The sequence below is a fragment of the Nicotiana tabacum genome, chromosome 7, assembly GCF_000715075.1.
Source record: "Nicotiana tabacum cultivar K326 chromosome 7, ASM71507v2, whole genome shotgun sequence".
In the NCBI taxonomy this organism is placed as follows: domain Eukaryota; kingdom Viridiplantae; phylum Streptophyta; class Magnoliopsida; order Solanales; family Solanaceae; genus Nicotiana; species Nicotiana tabacum.
This window is the reverse complement of record NC_134086.1, coordinates 1993066-2007838: the sequence shown is the minus strand read 5'-3', so window position 1 is coordinate 2007838 and position 14773 is coordinate 1993066. Positions and strand designations below refer to the sequence as shown.

General features: G+C 37.5%; 1 protein-coding gene across 1 annotated transcript; it reads right to left on the bottom strand.

Moving 5' to 3' along the window:
• Positions 1-7390: 7390 nt before the first annotated feature.
• On the bottom strand, positions 7391-9588 carry LOC142182626 (nicotine N-demethylase CYP82E4-like). Its single transcript, XM_075256861.1, has 2 exons — positions 8614-9588; positions 7391-8165 (listed from the first exon to the last, which is right to left on the bottom strand). Exons 1-2 carry the CDS (start codon positions 9544-9546, stop codon positions 7539-7541), a joined length of 1560 nt encoding a protein of 519 aa, XP_075112962.1. The 5' UTR covers positions 9547-9588; the 3' UTR covers positions 7391-7538.
• Positions 9589-14773: the final 5185 nt, after the last annotated feature.

Below are 14773 nucleotides of genomic sequence, written 5' to 3'. Positions count from 1 at the left end.
GGTAAATCAAGCTTAAAAGCCACCTCCCCAATCCTACGAAGTACCTCAAATGGACCAATGAACCGAGGACTCAATTTACCCTTCTTCCCAAATCTAAAAACACCCTTCATGGGTGGAACCTTCAATAGAACCTTCTCACCAACCATGTAAGACACATACCGAACCTTCCTGTCAGCATAACTCTTTTGTCTCGACCATGCTGTACGAAGCCTCTCCTGAATCACCTTCACCTTGTCTAAAGCATCCTGAACCAAGTCTGTACCCAATAGCCTAGCCTTACTGGGCTCAAACCAACTGATCGTAGATCTACACCATCTCCCATACAAAGCCTCATATGGAGCCATATGAATACTCGACTGATAGTTGTTGTTATAAGCAAACTTTGTGAGCGGTAGAAACTGATCCCATTACCATCAAAACTCAATGACACACGCACGCAACATGTCCTCTAATATCTGAATAGTGCGCTCGAACTGCCCGTCCGTCTAAGGTTGAAAAGCTATGCTCAACTCAACCTGAGTACCCAACTCGCGAATATAGACCTGAGCCAACTGCTCTGAAGAATAAGTAGTCATTACTAAAATGATGGCTTGGTAAACATATCCATTATCACCCATACTACATCGAACTTCTTCTGAGTCTCTGGGAGCCCAACAACAAAATCCATAGTAACCCGCTCCCATTTCAACTTTGAAATCTATAGCCTCTGAAGAAATCCACCTGGCCGCTGATGCTCAGAGTTCACCTGCTGACAATTTAGGCACCGAGCTACATAATCCTCTATGTCTCTCTTCATCCGCCTCCGCCAATAGTGCTACCTCAAGTCCAGATACATCGTAGCAGCACCCGAATGAATGGAGTACCATGAACTGTAGGCATCCTGAAGAATCAATTCGTGCAAACCATCTACATTGGGCACACATAGCCGACCCTGCATCCGTAACACACTGTCATCACCAATAGAGACCTTTTTGACATCGTCGTGCTAAACTGTGTCCTTGAGGACAAGCAAACGGGGTAAGTCATACTGACGCTCTCTACTACGATCATAAAGAGAATAGCGAGAAACCACACAAGACAAAACTTGACTCAGCTCAAAACATCCAATCTAACAAACCGGTTTACCAAAGCCTAAACATCCAATGCTAATGGCTTTTCCGATGGCGGTAGATATGCTAAACTATCCAAGCTTTATGCCTTATGACTCAAGGCATCGGCTACCACATTGGCCTTCCCAAAATGATATAGAATGGTGATATCATAGTCCTTAAGCAACTCTAACCATCTCCACTGATGAAAGTTAAGATCCTTCTATTTGAACAAATGTTGCACACTCCGGTGGTCGGTATAAACCTCACAAGGAACACCATACAAATAGTGCTGCCAAATCTTTAAGGTCGTGGACAGGATATTGCTTCTCATGCACCATCAGTTATCTAGACACGTAGGCAATCACCCTATCATCTTGCATCAACACCGCACCAAGGCCAACAAGCGACACATCACAATAAATAGAGAAACACCCCGAACTCGTAGGCAAAACCAACACTGATCAGCTGTGAATCAATGGTTTGTGATTCCATATATGAGGTGTGAGATGTGATTTCGGTGTGCTGATGATGGTCCAGTCTGGAGGACATGAGGTTGGGTTTTGACTGTAGCTTGAGCACAGGGATTTTAGTTATGTGAGCAAGGTCTTTTGGACTTATATGTCCTGTAGTGTCCCTATAAGTGGAATTTGTGGCTCTATGAGTGGCTGGATGGCCATATGATGAGTATGATATGACTGCAAGATGTGTTCAGATGGTTTGAATGTGACGGGAAGAGTTTGCTTGGGTTGTGAAAAGGAATATTGGGTGTTTGACTTTGTTTTGAATGTGACGTATTGTCTTGAGTTATTAGTGTATTGAAGGATCTATCATGTTGTTTAAATGTGGAACGAATTAGATTCTCTTGAATTGTTGATGAGTTCCGACTTAGGAAGATTAAGTGACTATGCAGTAGTTGTGGCGGTGAAAGGGTATAGAGAGATGTTAGTTTGAGGCTAAGTAGGTGGGTTATAACATGCGGGGTAATCTACGGATGTCTGATCCGTATGATGTTGTGTGAAGTCTTTCTTTTCTACCAGTGGGTTATATTTGTGTAATTTGAGTTTGGATCGGTTGTAATAGTTGACGTGACTGTCACGAGGATGAATGCGAGATTTGCAGATGATTTAAAGTATTAGATGGTTTGTGTTACATGAGTTTATAAAGGATTGAGTTGAATTTCGGTGCAGGATCATGTCAGTAATAGTGTATATGTATTATTAGTTATCTAAATTTGCATTGGATAGTGTCGAGACTCGCAGTATTTCTATAGCATTATGGATTCTACATTTCAATATCAGGAAGGTAAAGGAAACAACTTTAGATTCACAGAAGGTCTCTTCAAAGTAAGTGTCTTGGTTGTGGTACTTTTAGGGTGCTTAAGAGGGAATACAACGGCTTATGGGCCTTAGGGCAGTGTGGTTTTTTGCTAGGATCCCTTGTGGTGAGCTTTGGGTAAGGATCATGGTATTCTAGCAAGGATAAGTGTCAACTTGAGGTTAATTCGGAAGAACTCGGATAAATATAACAGCTTGATAATAGGTTGGATCAACACGATAATAGATACGATCGGTTCTTTGGGTACTTATGATGTGGTGAGTTTTTACAGGTATTTTGTTGCAATGCTCTTAGGTTTTGGCAACTTGCGTGGCTTGATTGAGTTAGAGGGATTCGCTTCTGATAGCTTCTGTTATGTGCAAATGGATTTCAAAGTGTTCTCGATGATTTCTACCACGGTTCGAGATGGGTATTTCCTACTGGCATGAGGAACGTGTTTCGTATTGGGATTTTCTCCTGGCTGAGTTCAAATGTAAGGTTTTCGATTAACCGAGTATGTATTCTACTTGTGACTCAGAGTTGATTATGAAATTATCGTACTTTTCATATGATGGCATGATAGATATGATGTGTTGTGTGGGATTGAAATTTGCATGTGCAAAGTCACATTTCAGAGAGACAGAGCTTGGACCTCAACAACATAATCTTTGTCTTTGAGGTAATGATTTTCCTCATTGCAAGCTTTCTATAGAATTACAACCTGTTTTAGTTTTATACCATATAATGCTCCTCGTTTCCAACTTTATTTTTTCAGCATTGATCATATCTCAACTCTTAGATGTGTTGGGGTTCAGAGAAACAGAGAATGAGACCTTTGACGCTATGATTTCCCTCATGTCAATCTTTGCATAGAACTGTAACCTCTTTCTAAAGCATATCATACAATGCTCCGAGAACATAAATTTCATCTTGTCACTTTATTTTTTTAACACTACTCAGATCTCACCACTTTATTTCTTCAATAACACATTCCTACTTGGTAAAAGCACAAAGTCTACTTAAACTCTTTTAAATATTAAAATCTCTCTATGAACAATGGTTTTAGCTTGCTTGAAGAAGGAAGAGCTGAACCTACTAACAACATCTATGAAAGTGGTCAACGTAGTTGGGGGTGAAGGCTTTTGTACTATACCTCATTTGGTTCCACAATAAAAGTCATAACTTGGAATGTGAGAGGTATGAATAAAGTATACAATCAAAAGGAGTTAAAAGAGCTTTTAAATAAAATTAAGGTTGGCATGATAGCTGTGATTGAACATAGGGTCAAGGAGCAGCATGCTAGCCATATAATAAGGAAGATTTCTAGTAGTTGGAAGTGGTGTGCAAATTATAGTTTATCCAATAGAAGGAGGATATGGATTATGTGGGATCCAAACTATGTCGATTTCTCTCTAATTGATATGCAGACTCAATTCATTCATGGACATGTTATGATCAATAGTTTGAACCTAAAGTTCTTGTTCACTGCAATACATGGTCTGCATACTGTCCATGATAGAAGTAATATGTGGGTTAAATTAAAAATACTGGCTAGTAACGCACAAGGTCTATGGAGACTAGCATGGTTGAAATGAAGTCTATGGGCAGGAAGTACACATGGATGTATTTAGTAAAATTGATAGAGCTATTGCCAATGTGGAATGGATGCAACAACTCTCATATCTTGAAGCCACTATCATGGACCCAGGGTTATCAGATCATTCTCAAATTGCTATTGTACACACGTCACAAATGACACTACGAACCTACTCCAACTCTCTGAATTCCATTCCGACTCAAATATCAATTTTCCACTGCCGTCCGGGGATCATCAAATTTTCAATTTGGCCAATTCAAGCCTAATCCTACCACGGACCTCCAAATCACATTTTGAACATTCTTACAGGTCCAAATCACCCAATAGAGCTAACCAACTCATAAAAATTCAAATCCGAAATTGAATACTAAAAGGTCAAAACTTTCAAATTTAAAGCTTCAAGCTGAGAATCTTTCTCCCAAATCAAATTCCGGATAACCTGGAAACAAAAAACGACGATTCACATAAGTCATAATACATCATACGGGGCTAGTCATGCCCGAGAACTGGCGAGCGAAGTGCAAATACTCAATACGACCGATCGGGTCGTTATAGGGCAAAACTAAAGAATGTGAAGCAGGTCCTGAAAAAACTTAACAGAAAGGAGTTCAATGGGGTTGAAGTTAGAATCAACACTATTAGAGAAAAATTGGAAGATATATAGGTACAAATGAGAAATACCAATCATATTCCTGTGTTATTCGAGTAGGAAAGGGGACTGAAGCTGCAACTAGAAAAGTGGATACTTATAGAAGAGGGCATAGCAAAACAGAAGTCAAGGATTAATTAGTTAAATGTTGGTGATTCAAAAACTATATTTTTCTATGCAAGTATGAAGCACAGGGAGACTCAAAATCAAATTAGAAATCTGATCAATATAGCAGGGGCCATGCTATCTTCGGAAAGTACTATAGAAAATGAGATCACATGCTTTTATCAAAACCTTTTGGGAACTGCTGCTTCTAATCACCCTGGTAGTGATCCTAGAGTGCTGAGATACGGACATAAACTTAACAGAAATCAACAACTAGGACTAATTGCTCCAGCTAGCAGAGATGAAGTCCATAATGCTCTAAAGGACATTGACGATGCCAAAGCGCCTGGAGCAGATGGTTTCAATGCACTCTTTTTTAAGAGGGCATGGCCAGTAGTAGGAGATAATATTACAAATGCAGACTTGAAATTTTTATATTCAGCAACTATGTGTATGGCAATCAAATGTACTTCAGTTACCTTGATCCATGATAAGTAGGAATTTTGACTACTTATTTGCACTCATTTACTTTCGTTTTAGCTCAAAATTGCTTAAAGGTATTTCCGAAAACTAATGAAATGTGCTTGCTTACAGGAGTGTTAAAATACGATATAAAGAGATAAAAATCAACTCAAGAAGGAGTAATTTTGGATAAGGACAAAGACAAGGCAAAAAGGGCACAGTGCGGACCGCACAATATTGAGTGCGGCCGCAGATCATGAAGAAGACCTCATACAAGAAATGATATGCAAAATGCGGACCGTACAATTCTGGTGCGGCCGCAGAAGGCAAAGATCAGAGAGATGGGATTTTAAGTTCAAGAAGAAATACGAACCACACCATTTTTATGTGGCCGCACTCATTTTTATGCGGTCCGCATAAGTCTCACATAGCTAAAGCCCAAGATCAAGGAGTCCAGACCACACTATAATTATATGGTCGTAGAAGCAAGAGTGCAACCACATTTATAAATGTACGGTCTGCAGAAGTTGAAGGAGTATGACCGAAATCCATAATTGTGCGACCGCAGAACTAGAACATGTCAAGCCAAGTCTCATTGTGCAGACTGCACACATAATTGTGCGGACCGCACACATAATTGTGCGACCGCACAACCTCCCTAGGAAAATATTTGTCAGATATTTTTAACTTAGTATAAATAGAACTTTTTATCAAATCCGACCTCAAATCGCCTTTTAAACCTCCAAAATTTAGCCTAAAAAGTTTCAAAATTTTTTTCCCAAATTTCCAACTAAAATACTAATTAAATGATGAAAACAACAATAGATTCTCGTAATATAGTGAAAACCGAGTTAGAATTTCTTACCCCCGATGATTTTCTTGAAAACGCTCGAACAATTGCGACAAACCGAGCTCTCTAGATCCAAAATCATCATACGGAGATATTGGAACTATCAAAACTCCATCCCGGAGTCGTCTACATAAAAGTAAAACTACTATCAACTCTTTCAACTTAAAACTCCAACTTAGGGATTTAGTGTCCCATTTCACTCCGGAACTCACCCAAAACCGAAACCAACTACTCGCGGGAAAACACATAACCATAATACAACATAACCGGAATTTTATTATATTATTGCTATCAATATTTCAGATGGACCCCTCTGAATTCAGAAAAATGAAAAAGAACTATCAAGGTAGAACCAAGAATAATAGAGATAACATAAAGAAGGATACACTATTTCTTCATTACGATCTATTAAGATAAGACTTTCACCGTCTCTGATAAACTCACAAAAATCAGAATAGTGCAGATTTAGAGGTTTTCCTAATAGCCTGTATATCGAACACTTTACGGGCATCACTAATCTTAGAAGCATATTTAGAAAGAGAAGTGTCAAAAAAATCCAACAAGTAACACAAAAAGTAGCAGGTATTTACAAAAGTCCTATTAGTAATAACTTGGCGCATTAAACAATGATTGGATTAATGTTAGTTTACAATAGTCCCATTTTGTTTCTCATTCTACCAAGTAAAGCAAACTCATAGCATAATGAACTTATGCTCACCATAACGAAAATAGCATACTTTACGTAGAAAATCAATCCTTTACATATGTACAACTTGAGAATAAAAAAAATTAACACTTTACAAGCTATATGTAAGTATTCCACAAATTTTCTCTTAATTTAGTGATATTTTTATATTTTTATTTATTTTAATTAGCTGGATCCTCGCACCCGTATCCGTACTAGGATCCTTATCCCCGAATCTTAGAATTTACATCTCAATGGATCCGACCTCTGGATACGCACCTCTGTCAGATACCCACACCCAAGACCGAGCAACTTAGGTTTTGATTTCCATCAGAATCCTTGGATGTAAAGGATATATTTTTTAGATTTTATCTCTATACACGGACATTACATTGTAGTGAAACTTTTACATCGGCAACAATGTAATTCAACCTGTTATAGCGGGTTATTTACCATTTACTCTAGGTTAGTCTTGTGTCGTTCTTTTGTTCTAGTGGTTTCTTATTGCCTAATTTGTGCATATAAGTTAAACTTCTAGGGAAAAGAATTGAAATTAAACTTGAACAAGAACATGAAGAGGCTAGGCCATAGAGGTCTGAGCTCATTCTTAAGACTTCTGCCCGAGAAGTGCTTATCGGAGACAAAAACTTCTTATTATTTATGGTTTACAATAACTTATTAGTAAAATAGATGAATAACAATCTGTGAAACAATCTTAACCAAAATAAAACATTTTTTTTAAACATTGAGGGACAAATCAGAACGAATCGCGACAACAAAACATATTAATATTGATAGAGCGTAGGAGGCAGGCGAGGTGTAATTAGCACTTCAACATCTGTCTTCTTAGGTAAAGTTAGACCCACACCTTGTTTCATATCCAAAGGCTCGTTTGTCGTAGTTGCAAAATTGAAACCTTGGATCATATGAGCAATTGAAAGGTGTTCCACTTGCAATGAGTAATTCATTGCGGGACAAGCTCGTCTCCCCGTACCAAACGGTATCAACTCATAGTGCTGCCCTCGATAGTCAATTGCAGCATGAGTTGTCAAGAATCTCTCTGGATCGAATTTATCAGGATCTGCCCATATTTGAGGATCTCGTTGCAGTTTCATAATATTTGTAAGTAGTGCAGTCCCCTTAGGAATATGGTATCCATTGACAACACAATCTTTTACAGATAGGTGTTGTACTGACAAAGGTGCAGGTGGATGTAATCGTAATACTTCTTTAACAATTGCTTGAAGATACACCAAATTCTTGATATCACTCTCTTCTACCCATCTATCTCTACCAACAATGGTGTCCATCTCTTCTTGTGCTTTCTTCATGACATTCTTATTGTTTATCATTAACGCCATTACCCACTTTATATGAAGTGCAAGTGTGTCTGTTGCATCCAAGACCAAAGTCTATACATATGGACAAAGAACAGTTAAAAAGATGACTTACAAAGAAGAAACTAAAGAGATGAAGATGCATGATTGTTCATATCCTAGTATGCATGAGTTGGTTAAGAAAAAAATGAAAATACTCCAGTCAAATTGAAGATATGTTATAAAGGTACAAAAGCCTCTTTTTGTCTTTAATTGAAATCCATTGCTACAATAGGTTAAAATATACCAAAAATATAAAAATTCATTACCTACGGTGATAGAGTTTATCAAGTGAATCCATAAATTAAAGTTTGACTTCGAAATACTGAAAGTGTAGAAGAATCTATACACCACTAAGCCACTTAAAAAATCAGTCTATAAAAATTAAAGTGATATTATATATATACGAATATAGTAACCTAAAATATAAGATAAATTGCCTCCGACAACATGTTAAAATGCAAGCAGAGATTAATTTACTTACGAATACGGTTGCTTTGATGGTGGTGTCATGAGAGTAACCATCGCCAAGATGTTCGTTGCTCCTCTTAGAAAGCACCACATCAATAAAATCTTGTTCATTTTCACCTCCAACATCCTTTGTTTCTCTCTTCTTAATGTGCTCATCTAACCAACCTTGGATAATATTATCAATGTCTTTGAAAGTTTGTTTCATAGCCTTAATATTCCCTGTAAGATCCAACCACTTGAAAAATGGAATGTGAAAAACATCATAGAGCTCAATCTCCATAGCTTGAACCATGAACTTCTGAAAAGCTGCTTTCAGTATTTCTCCATGTCCATTATTATAGGTCTTCCCAACAACCATTTTCAAAATGATGTCGAAAGTCAATTTATCTATCCAATCACTAAGGTTTATCTTCACCATTGGTGAATCACCATCATATAGTTCTTTAATATTTTTCTGAACTATAGAAAATCTAACATGTTTGAATTTTTCGAGCCGACTAACGGAGAGAAGTTCTTGATTGACTAGCTTTCGATTTTTTTTCCAGTAAGGGCCATATTTGGCAACAGCAAGCATGGCATTGTTATAGCAAAGGTATTCTCCGTAAAGTAAAGCTGGCCGATCGGCGAAATGGATATCATTGGTAGAGAAGCATTCTTTCATAGCTTCATAACTACTCACCGCCAAGAAACGACGAAACCCTAACCGGAATGTGAAGACGGGACCATATTTGTCAGCTAAGTCTCCGAGTTTTTGAGAAAAATGGCGGTCATCATCGCCATTGTTCTTGAAATAAAAGAGATGGCCGATTACTGGCCATCCACCTGGGATTTTTGGAGGCAGTGGGTTTAGGATTTTTGATTGTTTTTTTGTCCATAGGAAGTAGAGTAGAAATGCAAAGGTTACAAGTCCTACAATGGCTTCTATGGGAGAAAGAAGATGATACATTATTTGAAAATTTCAAGAGTAGTAAAGGTATATGAAATTTATGATTTTTTAATATGTAGGCAACATCTTCCTTTATAGTGATATTTTACAAATATTATATATATTGCCTTTTGCTTTTGTTGCAAGTGGTATCGCCTATTTCTTTGCCAATGTTGACCACCTGGACATCTCTTCAAAATTCTTGGATAGCAGCCCAACTGTAATTGTGCAATTTTGACTGTATAGTATACCTGGCAAATCTGTCACGCCACCTTCACTAGCCAATATTGAGGTGTTGGTTGTTTACTTCTGATAGAAATTAAATTCTTGGTATGCTTTCTTGTGCTGAATGGTAGTATATGCAAAATCCATTATTAATCTTCTATGACGAAACTTAATTTGATCTAGACAAAGTAAACGAAAACCAAAGTAGAAAGAAACTAAGTAGATAAATAACACCTCGATCCATGCATGTTGAAAATTATTATTAAGATTGAAACTATCAAACCAATGAATCATAAGAAAAACTAGAAGCATTTGACACACGTACATGTCTAACAATTCAAATATGAAGCCATTTTGAAGTAGTGAGGTGAGCAAAACCATAAGTGTTTTAAATCAATACCAAAATAAAAATAGAGAAGAATAATGCACGACGACAAAAATAACTTAACGTCAAGCAAGAAATAAAAGATATATATGACGATTTAGGAACAGTTCATTCAATTCTAAGGATGAGATTGTCAAAGCCTTGTTTATGGCCTTCTCATCATCTTTCCTGTTGACAAGTTCACAACACCAAATGATGCTAGTTCTAGTCTTTCAACCAACGGCTAAATATGGTTGTCCTTGAGAGTGCATTTTGATGCGTAGCATCTGCATTCTTGCCACATAAGAACATGGTTTCGTTAGGTCCGGATGGTGATTTTGGACTCCGGCATATGCCCGGATTTGCATTTGGATATTTCTAGAAGGTATCAGCGCTAATTGGCGAAAGTTGAAAGTTGAGTTCATTCCGAGTTGATTTGATATGTTTCAGTGTGAGTTTTGGAAGTTGAAGTTCAAAGTTCATTTATATTTGATTTGAGGTGTGATTCGTTGTTTAGATGTTGTTATGCGTTATTTAGGGCCTCAATTAGGTCCGTGTTATGTTATGGGACTTGTTGGTATATTTTAACTTACAACTATCTACTACCTTTTGCTGGGGACGCTGCATTTCATGCCTGCGGGTTCTGATAGACAACTAGATAGACCTTCATTGTAGACAAAGTCAAACATTAGCTTGGTTCGTAAGCTCCATTTTCTCGGAGTTACCAGGTCTACACCTTGGAGTTCATTTTATATATACAAGTTTGATGGGTAGGTCGAGGCCCTGTCTCGACCATGACACAGTTCAATTATCCCTAGAGGCTTGTAGACGAGTCCTCTACACTTTTTATATCAGTATTGTGATTTTACAAGCAACATAAGAACATGGTAATAAAGGCAAAGAAAAACGAGTCATCGGATATCTCAGGGTAGTACAAATATTTAGGAATTATTGTCATATGCTTAACAAAGGAAAATAGTTATTGTCGTGTGTAAATAGTTACAACACTAACAACACCAACAATTCATTAAACTCCCACAAGTAGGGTCTGGGGAGGGTAGAGTGTACGCAGACCTTACCCCTATCCCAAGGGATAGAGAGACCCTCAGTTCAAGAAGATGAAAATAGACAATAGAATTTGTGAAAGAAAAATGAGAAAAATAATATAAGCGTTGTAGGAAACAGAAAATAGATAGAAAATCAATAACAACAATTAGTAATAACACTACACAATACTATGAAAAAAATGGAAAAATAGTGTGGACACAACATACACCACTAATAGACCAAGACAATACCCTAGCAGACTAGTCCCACCCCCGGAACGAAGGAGAAAAAGGCTTGATTCCCTCCAACTTTTAACCCTAATGCTCGACCTCCATACTTTCCTATCAAGAGCCATGTTCTCGAAAATCTACTTGATCACCTCACCCCAAAACTTCTTAGGTCGTCATCTACCTCTTCTCATACTCGCCAAAGACAACCGCTCACACATCCTAACCGGGACATCTTGGCTTCTCCTCATATGCCCGAACAATCTAAGTCTCACTCCCCACATCTTATCATCTATAGGAGCCACGCCTACATTCTCCCGAATATCTTCATTCCTAATCTTGTCCATCCTAAGCATAGTGTCCCACACATCCATCTCAACATTCTCATATCTGCTAACTTTTATCTTCTAGAAATGGGAATTCTTGACTTGCCAACACTCCGCCCCATATAACATTGCTGGTCTAACCACCTGTAGCGACGCGGCCGGTTGTTTTTAGTATTTTAGCCCCGATACCCTATTTATACCCACTTTTATCACTACAAGATTATACATATACAGCTACGAACTATGTTGTAGCTAAACATGAAAAATTTTGTCGCTAAACACTTTAGCCACAGTAATTTTTTTCGTAGCATCCGTAGCTAGAAGTAGTGTAACTAAAAGTTAGCTACAAACTTTAATATTTCGTGGCCAAGGATTAGTACTTATTGCTACAAGAATTTCTGTTATGTAGCTATATTAATAAAATATTTTGCAACGAAAAATATATATTTATAGCTAATGATTTTATTCTTTTGCCATGATAAATCAATTTGGTAGCTATTTTCTATACTTTAGCCACAAAGGAATATTCCGCGGCAAAAAATATTATTTATTTAGCCACAAAATTTAAATATGTAGCTATGCTCACATATTAGATTTGTATTATAGTATTTATATTTAGCTACCAACCCATAATTTCATAGCTATAAATCGTCAAAATATCCATGATTAGATTTTTTATTATGTTTTATTTGTTGACTAGATTTTGATTACATTATTTTTATAAAAAATTAATTTATTAGAGATAATAAATATTTCTGTCCTATAGTCACTATTTTCCTTTTTTACCTCACTAAATATTTTTAAATTTTTCAAATATTCCATATCCTTACATCTTTGATCAAATCATTAACACAATAATAAACTTTGAATATCACTTTATTATACAAATTTACATCCAAAAATTTGAAAAATTAATTCTAAAATATACAATTATCTATCTAAAGTAAACTCGGTTACTCAACTATAATATATAAAATTCTGAAGGGTTCCACATCAAAACAAAACTAAGTTCTAAGTATTTAATCTCGGATTGAAGATGTTGCCACCAAATGATCTTTTTCCGTCACGGATAAAGTAATTTCACTCTTTGCATCAAGACTAATCCTTGATCTTCTTGCATTCAATAGATTAAAATGTACCCTATAAATTCAAAAGAAACAAAAATTAGCACACAAGAATGAGCGAACCATTAATACAAATATGCAAGGTTGATTTGTAAAAATATAAATAGAAGTTCAAAGAGAGAAAAATTATGTATAAATAATTCTTTTACAAAAATTTTTAGCATATAACAAATGGGAAAAATTCAATGCAACAAGATAAGAAAACAAACCTGTATACTTTTCTAAAAACTTTTGAAAAGATTTTTATCTAATTTTTATTTGTAATGTCTTTTCGACGAACTGTAGCTCTTCCTAATATTACATTATAATCTTAAAGGTTCCACTCAATACCTATCAAAATACTGCATAATATATATCAAATTGTTAGAATATAAATCCAAAAATTCAAATCAAGTAGGTGTATGGGATTAAGAAATTCTAAAATATAAATACATCAATATACTTGGAAAGACAGAAGACGCCAGGCTATCTAACCAATGATTCCATTGGTTTGCTCCGTACATGTGAAGAGAGAAAGTGATGTTGAAGAAGGAAATGAGAAAAGGGAGGAAAAGGGGAGGCGGTTGGGAAGGGAACGCATGGGGAGGCAGCTGGGAAAGACGCAAAAAATGAGTTTAAAGGGTTTTTATTAGGTTTTGCCGTTTTGGGGATTTTGGTTTGGGCCAATTGGCCTTTATGTTTTCTTTTTCTTTTTGTTAATATATTATGTGCTTCCTTTTATTTCTTACGTTGCAACGATCTGACCGGTCGTTTTGAGTTCTAGCGCGTCGTTCAGCAGTTTGGGGCCATGAGCAGCTTCACCTCAAGTATTATGACTTGTACGCATGGTCGAAATTGAATTCCGGGGGATTCGGAGTTGATTTGGAAAGGGAGTTCTCATTTCGGAAGCTGTAAGTTCAAAGAATTGACTAAGGTTGGGTTTTTGAGTAAACGATATCAGAATCGGGATTTGAAGGTTCCAACATGTTCGTATGATGATTTCGGACCTGGGCGTATGCCTGGATCGGATTTTGGATGACCCGGGAGCGTTTTGGCGCCTATTGTGGAAGTTAGCATTTTGGAAGAAATTTCATAAGTTTGGGTTGAAGTGCATTTCAGTGTTATCGATGTCCGTTTGGGTTTCCGAGTGGGGGAGTAGCTCCATATGGTGATTCTGGTGTTAGGAGCGCGATCAGAAGTGAATTCAGAGGTCCGTGTGTCATTTTGGAGTCATTTGGCTAAAGATAGAAATTTGAAGGTTTTTGAGAAGTTTGACCGGAAGTGGACTTTTTGATATCGGGGTGAGAATCCGATTCCGGAAGTTGGAGTAGGTCTGTAACGTCAGATGTGACTTTTGTGCAAAATTTGGGGTCAATCGGACGTGATTTGATAGGTTTAAACATCGAGAGTAGAAGTTTGAAGTTGTAAAGTTCATAAAGCTTGGATTGGAGGTCGATTCGTGGTTTTAAGCGTTGTTTGCTATGATTTGAGGCCTTGAGCAAGTCTGTAATGTGTTTTGGGACTGGTTGGTATGATTGGTTGGGGTCCCGAGGGCCTCGGGTGGATTCCGGGTGGTTAACGGATCGAAAATGAGATTTTTGAAAGGGCTGAAGTTGCTGGTTGCTGATATAACCGCACCTGCGAAATTTGGGCTGCAGATGCGGAGCCGCATAAGCAGCCAGAAGAGCCACAGATGTTGTTTTGGCCAGAAGTGAAGAGACCGCATATGTGGTCATGGAGCCGCAGAAGCGGGACCGCACCTGCGGTGGACAAGGCACAGAAGCGGAAAAGGGGAACCTAGAGGAAACCGCAGAAGCGGTAGAGTGGCTCGCACCTGCGGAGCCGCAGAAGCGGTCAACGGACCGCAGGTGCGAAAATGCTGGAGGCAGTGAGGTTCTTTTAAATCGGGGGTTGGGTTCATTGCAACCCTATTTCTTCCATTGGAGCCGATTTTGG

Excerpts from the sequence above, each read along its gene's own strand:
- LOC142182626 (XM_075256861.1), bottom strand. The coding sequence starts at position 9,546 with ATGTATCATCTTCTTTCTCCCATAGAAGCCATTGTAGGACTTGTAACC. Across the intron at positions 8,166-8,613 it reads CCATCAAAGCAACCGTATTC|ACTTTGGTCTTGGATGCAAC; the intron begins GTAAGTAAATTA and ends CCATATGTATAG.